At 38.7% G+C, this 13,229-nt stretch overlaps 1 protein-coding gene across 1 annotated transcript in view; it reads right to left on the bottom strand.

The window, feature by feature from the left end:
- Nucleotides 1–941: 941 nt before the first annotated feature.
- Nucleotides 942–13,229, bottom strand: part of GPR63 (G protein-coupled receptor 63) — a 29,753-nt gene continuing 17,465 nt past the window's right edge. The window contains exons 3-4 of the mRNA XM_050972968.1: nucleotides 9,451–9,528; nucleotides 942–6,409 (exon numbers count right to left, since the gene is read on the bottom strand). Of these exons, the coding sequence (XP_050828925.1) occupies nucleotides 5,010–6,269 (1,260 nt within the window). The 5' untranslated portion in view covers nucleotides 6,270–6,409; nucleotides 9,451–9,528 and the 3' untranslated portion in view covers nucleotides 942–5,009. The remainder of the gene's footprint in view (nucleotides 6,410–9,450; nucleotides 9,529–13,229) is intronic.

Here is a 13,229-nt window from a genome sequence, read left to right as displayed (position 1 = left end):
CACTTTAAAAAAATTATGTTATTGATGGTCCAACTTGAACTCAAAGACAGGAAAGAGTGGCAGGGGGTGAGAGGTTTGCTGCCTCCACAGCTTGCCCAGGGACCTCCACCTCCTCCTGCCACCACTATAGCTACCTGCTGCAACACAGTGGTGCAGAAGTAGCTGCCTTTGGGAGATGGGGTGGGGCACCAGGAGAGGATGAGGGAGGAAAAAGTGGCTGTTGCAGAGGTATGGAGTCTCAGAATGAGGCACTTCAGCAGCTGAGCACAGCCATTTTCAAGCAAGCAGAAACATCTATCCCCTCTCAGGCACTCTTTGGGGACATGTCTTTATCACTTAGAAAAATTACTCCAGCAGCATTTCTGCTAAGTCATGATCAAGCTGAAAGTTTTCCCCAAAACAGCTGAGATGCTTAATTTTTTTCACTCATTAATATGGGGAATAATCCATCACATACAGACATGCAGCACTTGAATCATAAAGGTCACTGTCTTGTGTTGATATGAACCATGCCCTGCAGTACTACTGCCTGCTTTATTTATTGCACAGCAAGATGATCTTAATTACTTAGTGCAGGCTAAAAGGTGGGACACCCAGTTCAGGTAGGATTTTAGGAAAGTTACTTTCTTATTAGGCTCTCTCTCTGCTTGCTGGATACTATTCCAATTGTTCTAGAGATCTTGACACGTCTCTACTGCAGTGTCTCAGAAAAGAGCATTCTGCAAATGCTTTACACAAGAAACATTTTGGCTTACACAAAACCCCCTATATCAGGCAATCCTGGTTATTTCATAGACAGATACAAGAAGTGTTTGAAACTATGTAGGTAGGCATTAAATACAAGAAACAAGTTCATGTACTAACCAGAGAGTCAATTCTAAAGACTTTTGATTCATTTTTGAGAATGTTTATGTTTATTTTCTCTTTTTTGTTGTTGTTTCTCAGGTATTTTCATGGGTGTATTATATACAGAAAAGACAATGCAATTCTACTTAACAACTTTTTTTAAAACAATAATTCAAGGTTTCTCCGCATCAGAAAATGACTAGCAAAAAAAAGAAAAAAAAAAACCAAAAAACCCCCAAAGTAATGGCAAAGTAGTGGATCCTAGAAAACTGGACTTAGGATATTTCTCACCATTCCAGCCACAACAAACTTGTGCTCTGAATTTTTAGTTTTCACACTAATATAAATTAAAATCTCTTTCAAGGAGGGCATTTTTGAATGATTTAAGAATTAAAAATCTCAAATGGGTTCTGAAAGATCACTGAGATCTGACAGTTATTTATGCATATGCCCAAAATAAAATATAAAAGCATTAAGCATACAAGTGAAAAAAATAGTGACAGAAAGCAGTAAGAGGCAAAACAGTTATCTTCTCTATATACAGAAATATTTTTACATAAGTAACAAGAAATGTCAAAAATACACAATTTTGAGTACAAAAGAATCATTTCAGCAATAGATTTGTACAATTGAGACCTGTGTAAGCAGCATGCTTTGACTGAATGAATTAAACTGCAACATACTTCAAAATACATTCATTTAAATCCTCCATACTAAAGATGTCTGAAAATAGAACATGAGGGAATACAGCTTAGTAATGACTATCATCTCTGGAGAAGAAGAAAATGACAATTTCCCTTTAAAGTCAAGAAGGATCAGTCTGAGTTTTTAAATTCCTTGGTCTTGGTCAAGACCACTAAATTGCCTCAGGAGACCCACTTCTGCCAATATGTATGTGTTTTAACATTACAAATCTCAGCGAGGTTATGCAGGATTCTTGGCAGGATCACAGACAGCAAGACTGAGCAGTTCAGAGGTCTTCAACTTGGTCCTAGGACTTCAGCTGTAATTATCAAGGCACTGCTCTCAAGACAGTACATAGACACAATAGCTCAAATGATTCTGTAAACACATAATTACCCTGGGGATACTTCTACACCACACCTTGTTTCTTTTTTTGAACACCCTTTTGTTCATTATATGCTTTGATCACTTCAAAAAACCTGGCAATGTGAATACTGTATCACTGTGGAAACCACCTCTGAATTTGGGCCACAAAAATCTGGGCTTCTTTTCTCCAAGGATCAGTAGATGCAGCTTTGACCAGAAATCTTGTTACAGTCAGTGTAAACAAGTGCTTAATTATCAAGACAAATTAACTGTCTGATGTTTGCAATTTATACTTCACAGTCAGCACATATCAGAAATCACAAAAATCCCACAAAATGTTTTTCCCTCCTCCTTCAGGAATGTAATTTCACTAATTTTCCTGTATTGCTCATCTTCTTTCTTTCTTGAATTACTGTGTTTTACAACATTCAAATCTCTTGCATCGTAGAGCTGGAAGACAGCAAAAATACCTGTTCCTGCCATTTAGACAATGTACACTCTCACTCTGCTACATTAACTCTAAGCACAATTTTGCTGCTTTCAGAGATAAACAGGTATGACAGCTTTGAAACAGAAAATTCATACTAACCAGGTCATAAACTTGTGCTATCAATGTAAATGTAATTGAAAAATAAAAGCCTTACTGCAAAGACACACTAAAACACTCTGCTTTATAGTGGAACTCCTTTAGATCAGAGAAATCTATACCATCATCAGTAAAACTGACAAGAAAGGGAAAGCATGGCCATCAATAACATCACCACTGCCAGGAGCCTTTACATGTAATCCACAGTCTCAGCTGGCAGCTTTTCTTTTTTTTTTTTTTTTAATGAAATTGCTGAATTCAAAATTGTTCTTTTTAAACTCCTAAAATTTAAATAACAACAACAGTTTTACCAATAGCTGTCAATGAGAAGAACAGAGCTAACTTAGCTTAAATTAGTTCTTTATTGAAGACCTTTAAAAAAAATCTGGAGTTTGAACACTGTTGCCATCAGGAAGCAAGCAGTCCCTGGACACCCACATGGGAAATTTCCTTCATACACATGTGTACTGTGTGGATACACAGAAGCAGAAAAAATTGCTATTATTTTTGCTCCTCTGGTACAAGAACAACGGAGAACTTCCCATGTTTGGGGCACTGAAAGACAGATGGAAGCAAGAAAAGCTCAAACCCTAGCTCTGGTTGTTGTTTGTTGTACAAGTCCCTCTGCTCAATCAATCCCTCTGCTCTCAGTCACAGCCTCAAAAAGCTGATTCTGCAGCTATTCTTCCCAGCCCCAGAGCAACTGGGGATCTGGCTCCAAAGCCCAAACCTAAGTCTTAATTCTCCTTGTCTCACAATAAATATTTATTTAGCTGATTGAAAAAAAAAAAAAAAAAAGAATATGAGTTTGGTTTGCTATCATCAAGGAAAATCCTTGTTTTTCTGCTTTCTAGGAGGATACCAACACAGCCTGACATTAATCAGAAAGGTAGTTTGGCATTTTAGGGAGAGAAGCTGATCCCTAGTAGATGAGAACAGTGAGCAAACCCTTGAGGCAGCAGCCACTACAGAGACAAAGAGGTAATGAAAAAATCAATGTGAAGTAGTATCAGAGGGAAAAGGGGAATTTAACTTACAACCCCAGCAAACTCTGCTGGCTGACTGTTACAAGGGTTAATGGCTGAAAGTGAGTAGATTTAGAAAAGATACAGGAAGAAATTCTTCCATATGAGAGTGGTGGAGCACTGGAACAGGATTCCCAAAGAAGCTGTGAATGTTCCATCCCTGGAAGAGTTCAAGGCCAAATTGAATGGGGCTCTGAGTAGCCTGGTCTAGTGGAATGTGTCCCTGCCCATGGCAGGGGGATTGAACCAGGATGATATTTATGGTTCCTTCCAAACCAAGACATTTTATGATTCTGTGACTTTTATGGTTTTGATCCAATACTTAAACTGCAAAACACATCAAGAATTCTTTTTCTCCCTGCAATTACTATGCAGACTAAATCCTAGCCTCAACTATTGTTCATTTGCTATCTGTGTGATGGTTTACCCTACTATTTCTAATCCTATCCCAACAAATACCTGACAGCACAATTTCAGCAGTGTAGAGCACACCTAGCCTTATATGAGCTCCAAGCAGAAACAACATTACACCCACACAGTATAAATTTTGGGCCCAAAAATCACTATTTCAGATAGGTTTTCAGGCATATCATGAGGTTTGGATAACTTGTAATAGCCTCAAGTAAAGACTACAGTCACCCCTTGCCCTGTAACAATTTTAACATGAACACTATCCTTCTAAACCATGTGTGAGCCTAAATCTCAGGTCATGGTATTTTTCTTGCTTTCTCTTTCATTCCTCTATTTTCTCCTTTTAACTCTCCTGATAACTGAGCAGGTAATTTTGATCAATTGTTAGAAAACCAGAAAATCTATGACTGTACACGTAGCTATACCAACATAAATCACCCTCCTAGAGCTTACATGGGTCTTTCATTGAAATTCACCAACATAACAAATAATAATAAGTAATAATAATACACCTTCAGTACAGAGCAAAATATTCAAATGAACAAACTATATAGTAAATTTTGTAAAGTGCACAAAAATATTAATGGAAATATTATAAAACCAGGTTTTTAATGTTATCATGAAAACTTCTGAAATATCGTTAAATTAGATAGAAATAATCTAATGAGACTTTTTGGCTCTAATATACTGGCAAACAGCAGCAACAGTTTTCAAGAAAATTACACCAACTAAATACACTGTATCTTAGCAGCATAAAAAAAGTTCCTACAATTAGGTAAAATTGCAGGCCTAGTAAGCATAAACCTGACAGGATGTTCCAAATATAGTTTTCATTAAAAGAATGGATCTCCATGGAATCCTAGAGGTAACATTTGTTATTCTGCTTACATTGTATTCTGGTAGTAAACCCAACTATAGCCAATCACATTCCCTCCCTCTATCTTCCCAAAATTGCACAAAGTACTGAAAATTTAATCAAGTTATAAGATATGGCCACACTGAAAAAGCCATATGAAACAAAACAAAATTCAACCTAAAGCCTAAAAACATATTACCCAGCAAACAACAATCATTGTCAAACAACTGCAGTTTCAAACTACCGACCGATGCTCCCCGCACACGTAGATGGCACTGGGCCGGATGCGCCGCCTTGTATGGCCAGGGAGCTGTGGCAAGAACTTGAAGAATCTAGGCATCAAGTCTAAGCATGCATCATGAAACTTCTTAATCCTCCAGTAGTAAATCAGTGGGTTCAGTGCAGACTTGAGGTAGCAGAGCCAAAGGAGCCAAGTGCTTATCTCAAAAAAGTTGTGCTTGTAGTAGAAGTGGCTGTTGAACGTGGCAATAAGGCTGTAAGTGGTGAATGGGGCCCAACAGACTATGAAGACAAGGAACAAAATCAGGATGGTTGTGAAGGCACGAGTTTTAAAGCTCATATCAATATTCATCTGAAAAGGTCTCTGTAAGCTCATGAGACCGAGTTTGCTGGCCTGGCTGAGACATATGCTATCAGGGTGGCTATGGATACGAATGGCGTTGTGGCGGACGGTGTTGAGGATGCCCATAAAAGAATAGAGCATTACCAGGAATGGAATAAAAAAAGCAATTAGCAAGATAACTATCACGTAGGCTCGGTAACCTGGGCTCGTAGAGTAGCCAAAAACACACTGAGGTGCTCTCGAGGGTATCTGCAGATTAGGATTCCCTACTGATAACGGAAAAGCAACAACAAAGGATGCTGCCCAGGAAATCACAATAAGAATCTTTGCACGGTAGGGGTTCAGTTTATCTTGCCTCTGAACTATGATAAGAAATCGGTCAATACTAATAATAAGAAGAATGGCTACCCCCTCTACGACAAAAAGCCAGAAGAACATGGCAGAAACTCTGCAAAATATATCCCCAAAAATCCACTGAGTGGTAATGATTGTTATCAGAGCAAATGGCATGTTCAGCACTGCCAACAGCAGGTCTGCAAAAGCCAGGCTTGCTAAGAGGATATTAATTGCAGATCTCATAGCTGCCTTCTGGTAGACCATCAGGCAGACAACGAAGTTTCCAAGGAAAGAAACCAATAGGATAAATATCATAGCAGCAGAAAGAATGATCTGGAGTGGCAAACTTAAGCTCCTGAAAACTTCTTGCGACGGCAGGGTAGCTGTGGTGTTTACTAGGAAAGTACTTCTCTCAGTGGTGAGCACAGCACCTGAACTATATCTCAATGGCTGTGTTGTGCCACTATGAAGCAAGAACTGGGGAGTGGTAAAATTCGTATAGGCATTTTCATAAACAATGAAAGTAGCATTTGAGGTCCCAGAGTGGGCCAGCGTCAACATTGCTGAGAAAACCATTGCTTCAAGATAAATGAAAGCAGAACCAAAGGTCTTCAAGGCATTTCATCTTGTTCAGGCAGTATTTTGAACTGGTCATTTAACAATCAATATTCAAGGTTTGAAAGTCAAAGTTCTTAAGTTCATGTCAGCATTCCCATCTGAAAAAGAAGAAAGTAATGTAAATACACAATGTAAAACTCTCTGAAACCAGTGGTAACCTAATGATTGCTCAGCTTTCCTTATTGAGAATAGTATCCCTGATATATGTTTACACTTCAGGCAGACACAATTTACTTAAGCACCAGATACAGGAGTCTCTAATAGTTGGCCTTTCTCTCATAGGTCCTACTCCTGTAGTCCTGCTGATACTTTGCCATACTCTCAACTCACCACGCTTTTTTTCTACCATAACCAAGGCTGGAGAACTTTTGTGTTTGAAAACAAGCTTTACTGATTAAGAATGAATAAATCAAAAAAGTATTTTTATTTGAATCTTGTAATTTTTGGACTTACTTCTTTATTTTGTTTTGGAATTGCCTACAGGTAGAAACTTTAATAACATTTCTAAACAGCTTAAATAGTATCAGTATATTGCCTATTTGCCTGCTTGGTAAGCACTGAAAGCCTATTTATCCAAGCTATTGCACATAATACAGAATTCTTAGTTCCATGTCAGTCATCCACATCAGACACTTCAGGAAAAACATTCAAAATATCCTAACTTGCTATTATGAAATAACTTGTCCACAGGATGAAAGAATTCTTCCATTTGTTTCATTTAGGGGCTGACTCACATTCAGGTGCAGGAAACCATCACTTCTTTGGTCACTAGAGCTCTTCCCCTGGCAGTAAGCTTTCCTGCTTCCACTGGTCTGGGTACGTTTTTGTTAATTCATCTTGGTATCCCATATAATTTAACCATGTGTGCTCTCTTTTTCCTTGTAAAGCTAATCCTTACACATCCTGCTGAACTCCCTCCCTTGTCATTGTAGTCATAGGATGGTTTGGGCTGGAAGGGCCTGTAAAGATCTACTAGTTCTGATGCCCCTGCTCCAGAAGCAACACTTTCCACCAGGCCATGTTGCTCAGAGCCCCATCCAAGCCAGCCTTGAACACTTCCAGGGATAGGACATCCACAACATCCATAGGCAACCTCTAACAGGGCCTCAACAGCCTCACAGTAAAGAATTCCTTCCTAATATCTAGTGTGAATTTCTCATCTTTCAGCTTAAGCCCATTGCCATGACCTTGTAGAAAGTCCCTCTCCAGCCTTCCTGCAGGCCTCCTATAGGAACTGACACAATCCAACATTTCTTTTTAGTTCCAAGCACTGTCTTGTTGCACTATTACTACCAGTATTGCACTGTTACATATACTTGTAGGTACATATTCTTAACAAATAAAATGCAAAAGAGTTGAGAGCTCCTCACCTTTTCAGTGCTAGCTTCTCCCCCATGTCTTGGACTACTAAATTAAACACTCTCAGAGCACACTGGCATCTGATCAAGCTGGAAACCAGAAGGATTGAATGCCCTTTTCAAAAATGATCACTACAGCCAGAAACATAAAGTGGGCTTCACCTCATTCATTCTGGATGACTGCAATAGTCCCTTCTGTCTGTTTTCATGTTTATCATTAGAAAAGGGATAAAGGCATCTTCAGAGGGCAACCTCCCTCCTCCATTTCTGCACACGATGACAAGCTTGTGCTACTAACACAAGCAGCTTATGGTAGCACAAACCCTGCCCACAGTATTTATGCAGATTCTGTTTAGTATCAATGTCAATCAAAAATAAAGGGAGAAAGGAATGTTTTTTATGAATTTACACAAGTACCACATGTTTTGTGTAGGATAAAAAGTTTAGTTTTGCTGGATAATACTTCACCAACAAAGAAATTAACTGTAAGACAACAAAATCTGATCTATGCCCCCAGTTTGGACTTCTAGCAGTCTGAAAACAAGCCTGCTCAGGCTACTGTCAGGAATTCATCAAATAAAATCAGCACTATGACCTGCTTCTTTCATTCCCCGACTATCTGCAAGCTCTATCACTAGATGATTTCCAGGGCCAGACTACCATCAACATTTTTATTTCAGATAAATTATTAACCTCTCTATGTCCTTTAATTTTCAATGGTATCACAAAAAATATTATTATCAACATCCTAATTTAATTTACTCTTGTAGTGAGCTGATCCTGGCTGGACACCACATGCCCACAAGAGCTGCTCTTTCACTTCCTTCCTCAACTGGCCAGGGGAGAAGAACTATTACAAAAGCCTTGTATGTTGAAGTAAGAACAGGGAGAGATCACTCACCTGTTATTATGACAGGCAAAACCTCAACTTGGGGAAATTAGATTAAATTATTACCAGTTAAATCACAGTAGGGTAATGAGAAAATACAGCTAAATCTTAAAAACACTTTCACCTCATCCCTCCCTTCTTCCTGAGTTTAACCTTCTGCCTAATTATCCCCTCCCCACCAGCAATGCAGCGGGACAGGGAACACGGGTTGCAGTCAGTTCATCCCACGTTGTCTCTGCTGCCTCTTCCTCATCAGGGGGGAGACTCAAACTCTTCCCCTCCTCCAGTGTGGATTCCTTCCATGGGAGGTAGCCCTCCATGAACTTCTCCAATGCAGTCCTTCCCACAGGCTGCAGTTGAACACTTGTGTGTAGGTCCCTTCCACTGACATTGGCTCTAGAGGAAGTTTCTGGCAGCTTCTCACAGAAGCCACCCCTGCTACCAAAACCTCGTCACACAAACCCAATAGAGAGTCATACAAATTCCATTTTCTAGAGGTCTTACTGCTTGAATGAAAGCTATAATTTTCTATTCTGTCCTATTATATTTCAAAGATTGTAAAACTCATCAGAAGTATATAAAGCTATGTACACTGACATTTTGCAAAACTGGCCAATTTCATTAACTTTATTACAGATTTTTCTTTCCCTCCATTCTCTCTCTTTATATTTTATTTTTACAATAACTCCTTTAGAGAAAACCTCAGTGTTAATTACAGCCTAAAGCATATATACTAGCCAAAGCTCTTCTTTCTTTGATCTACATAAACTTTTTCTCTACTGGTCTTCTTTAACTTTTTTTTTAGAATAAAATATGTAACCAACAGGAAAAGGTTAACAGAACTTTCCAGAATAAATAAGAAATATTTTAGCAATGAACAAGAAAATCTCACCCAAAGTTCCACTGAGGTTTATGACTCCACAAGCTGAGAACACTGGGATGGAAAGGAAGCTGTAGCATTCTGCAGGAACTGCAAAAAAACATAAATTCAACAAATAATTCTGGATTTAAAATCTTGGAGCAAGAAAATTAGATCCCCAGGGTAGTATCTTTTAGAGCTGTGTAAGCAATAAGTCAGCAAAGGTAACTTCTGTATTTCTGATTGGCTTTGTATAGGTCCTTCTACCAAGGCTCTAAAAGAAACTAATCTGCCCTTAGATAAATGTAAAACCCTCCTACAGAAAAGAAACAGTTTCAAATAGGAAACAAAAAAAGGAAATGTTTAGTTTTGTAGAGAAAAGAGGTCACCAGAATGATCCCACAAATAAAATCTTTACTGGGGTTCAAGCTCTTTAATCTATAGAGGAGAAGAGGGAAATGCAAAACCATGACATTTGCTGATGATGAACATGAACTGGTTTTTAGGTCAATTGAATTAAAAAAAAGGTCAACTATAAAAAGGTACAGAGGGATCTTCTCAAGAGCTAGTGGCAAGCTAACAGTCTACCCCATAAAATTCAGTGCTAGAGATAAAGCTGTGCCTGTACTGAAAACAGTTATCTACATAGTAACAGACGCTAAACCAATAATTACCATCCAGAAGAAAAACAGACCTTCAAATTTTCATAGTCTGCTCTATGAAAACATCAGCCATGTGTTCAGAATTGTTAGCAAAGGAACTGAGAAGAAAACCAGAAGCTAGCTATATACACTGTATATTTAGATACACCACCTGCTACAATACATATCTATGGCATCTCTTCAGTACTATGCTCAGTTCTGCACCACTTGATCTCTATGAAAAAGCAACTGAAAAAAGCTCTCTCAGAGGTCTACCAAGTTTTTAGTGACACAGGGAAAGTGAATGATTGCTGTCTCTCATAACATAAGAATAGGAAAAGTCAAAGAAATCACAAAACACCTCTGGAGATCATCTCCAACCTCTCTGCTCAATCAGGGCCTAGTAGAGATCCACAGTAGAGAAAAATTGTCTCCTGATGCTCAGGGGAATTTCCTGTTTCAGTTTCTGCCCACTGCCTCTATCACCTGGCACCACCAAAAAGATCCCGGCTCTGTCCTCTTTGTACCCTCTCTTCAAGTATTTATCTACATTGGTAAGATCCCCCTGAGCCTTCGCTACTTCAGGCTGAATAGCCCCACCTCTCTCAGTCTTTCCTCACAGAAGGGATCCTCCAGCCTCTTCATCATCTTTGTAACCCTTAACTCTCTTTGGTATATCCATGTCTCTCTCAAACTGAGGAGCCCACATTTGGAAATTATTAATTCACAAGTAATTATGAAAACACTTGTTACAGGATGTTGTGAATGTCACAGAGCTTCTGTGAATTCAGACAGCATTTAGGACATATTTCATATCATTATACAGATGTCCCTGTAGAAAGAGGTGAATCACTCATCTCTCTTTGCTGACTGCAAAGGACACCTGGCCTTCTGATTTGAATACAGATATCTCAGCACATACATGCAGTTAATTGACTAGCTTTAAATACACACAACAGAATTTGCTCACTCAGGTTTTAAGTTTACATCTTTTATGCAACCTCACACTCTGAAGTATGAAGTTCAGCAGAGGCTTAGATGACAACATGTATCATAAAAGCTTTAAAGAGGAAAAAAAATCAAACAAAAACCAGAGAAGCAACTGCTAATGTTTCATAGTAAACAATCAAAGCTTCAGAAAATACTGCTATATTCTAAATTTTCCTTCTTGACAGAAGGAACCAGACAAGGGAAGAAGGAGTAAAAGTGTTCTGCATCCTTAACTCAGCTGAAAAGATTGTGTTACCCTGCATTTCTCAAGTCAGTAGCACCCAGTATAAAGCAAGGGACAAAGGAGCGGCAAGTGACTATAGTTTATTCCTAACAAACCCAGAAAAAGGAAGAAAAATAATCTCACATATGTTCTCTCACCATCACAGCTCTCTATGCAAATAGCTACATTCCTTTTTGTGCTTTGTCCCCCCTGGGTGATGTTTGCATGTTTCTCCATGCAGCATTAAGAGAAGAAGAAGAGAACGACCTCAACCAAGCTGCTGCCTGCACCCAGCCTAGTGCTTGAAGTGGAAAGAGACCACCAGCCATTTGGCTGCTGCATAAGTCATCAGCCCTGTCTCTTCAAGAAGGATGAGACTGAGCAGTGATCAGCTGTTGCAAAGAAGACACCTAACCTAGTAAGAGAACTGCAGGCTTTGGATCCTATGTTGCTCTTGCACTCCTTGCTTCCTGATCATTTCCAGCAGCACCATTCTCCAGGGTCTGTTTATCACTCTGCGTACGAAATATCTGTGTGCAGTGCACACAGAATCTGCATACTCAGATATTGGTTTGGATTTATATTTATCTAATCTGCAGGCAATGCTTTTTCTGGGCTATCATCCTTCATGGAAGTGACTGACCAATTCAGCCAATAAACTCAAGAGGTTCCCTTCTGTTGCCACCACATAAATTTTTCTCCTTTTTTTTCTCCCTATTTAAAGGCCTTCGTCCATGAGCATGCACATGATTATTAAACATGTGCCTCCACTCTTCTTCCTACCCTTCCAACTTTTCCAAAATTATGAGAAGATAGAAATATAAGATGAAAGAAACCAATAAGAAATTTCACAGCAACAGCATTTCAGTCCTCACTCGCTCTTTGAGAAAGGCAGATCCTGTAATTTCAAAGCCCCAGTCCTTGCTGAATGGTAATCCCACAGCTTGTAAAAGACAACCATGCTTTAATAGTTTAAATGGGTAAGTCTACCGATGGTCAGGTACTCAAGAAAGAGGCAGATAGGTACCTTTTTGTCACAGAATCCTCATTTTTGGAACATGTACTCTCACAGAGTCTTTTCAGATGCAAAAAAGCTTCATACAATCACTTTTTTCAATTTCAGTGCTGAAATTTACTGTGTGTGCACATTTTCTCTCAAGCAAGGTTCTCACTCATATACAACTTTCTTTTTATGGAACATAATAGACACAATTATTTCAATGAAGTACATACTTAAAGCTAAATAACACAAAAATTCCATTCATCAAATATAATTATTGCTAGAACTATGGCGTCCATTTTTAACAGCTTTAGAAGCTAAAAGGTTCCTGTTCAAAATCTGGATAGCACGCACAACTGGAAATAAAAGATTATATGTTATATGCAAAACTGACATCAGTCAAAGCCAGGAACTCCAAAAAAGACAAAAGAGGGAACATAACAGTGTCATAATAACAGTTGAGTTAAATGCAGATCAGAACACACTATGAACAGCTGCCAGAATGTTCAATGACTTCATAAATTCGTCGGCTAAAGTCAAGGATATATTGGTAATACTGACCAGCACCAAGATTTCATCCAGCACACAAAAATTATTCAGAAACCTGAAGGCAGCAGTGCCTGGTACAGTGATCCTATTTCTTTGGGATATTTTAAGTGGCCCCAGAAGCTTCTGCATGCTTTATAGCTACTATCAATGTTTTTATTTTGCAGACAAGCTTCGGCAAAAAATTATTTTTTACAACATAAAAAAACCATTTAAAAAGCAAAATATTAGGGGGAAAACAATAAAAAGAAGCACAAATTATATGGGCTTATTTTGTTTTCAAAAGAATTTATGAGAAAATACTCGAGTATGTGCTCTCTGACACCACATTATTGTACAAATAAGCTCAGGACACACCCCTCTAAATACGAATCAAGCATTGTTTCCTATGCAATTAAGCAGAGGCAGGAAC

The sequence above is a fragment of the Serinus canaria genome, chromosome 3 (genome assembly GCF_022539315.1).
Source record: "Serinus canaria isolate serCan28SL12 chromosome 3, serCan2020, whole genome shotgun sequence".
Classification (NCBI taxonomy): Eukaryota; Metazoa; Chordata; class Aves; order Passeriformes; family Fringillidae; genus Serinus; species Serinus canaria.
Note: the sequence above shows the minus strand (reverse complement) of the source record. Positions and strands in the feature narration are given on the sequence as shown.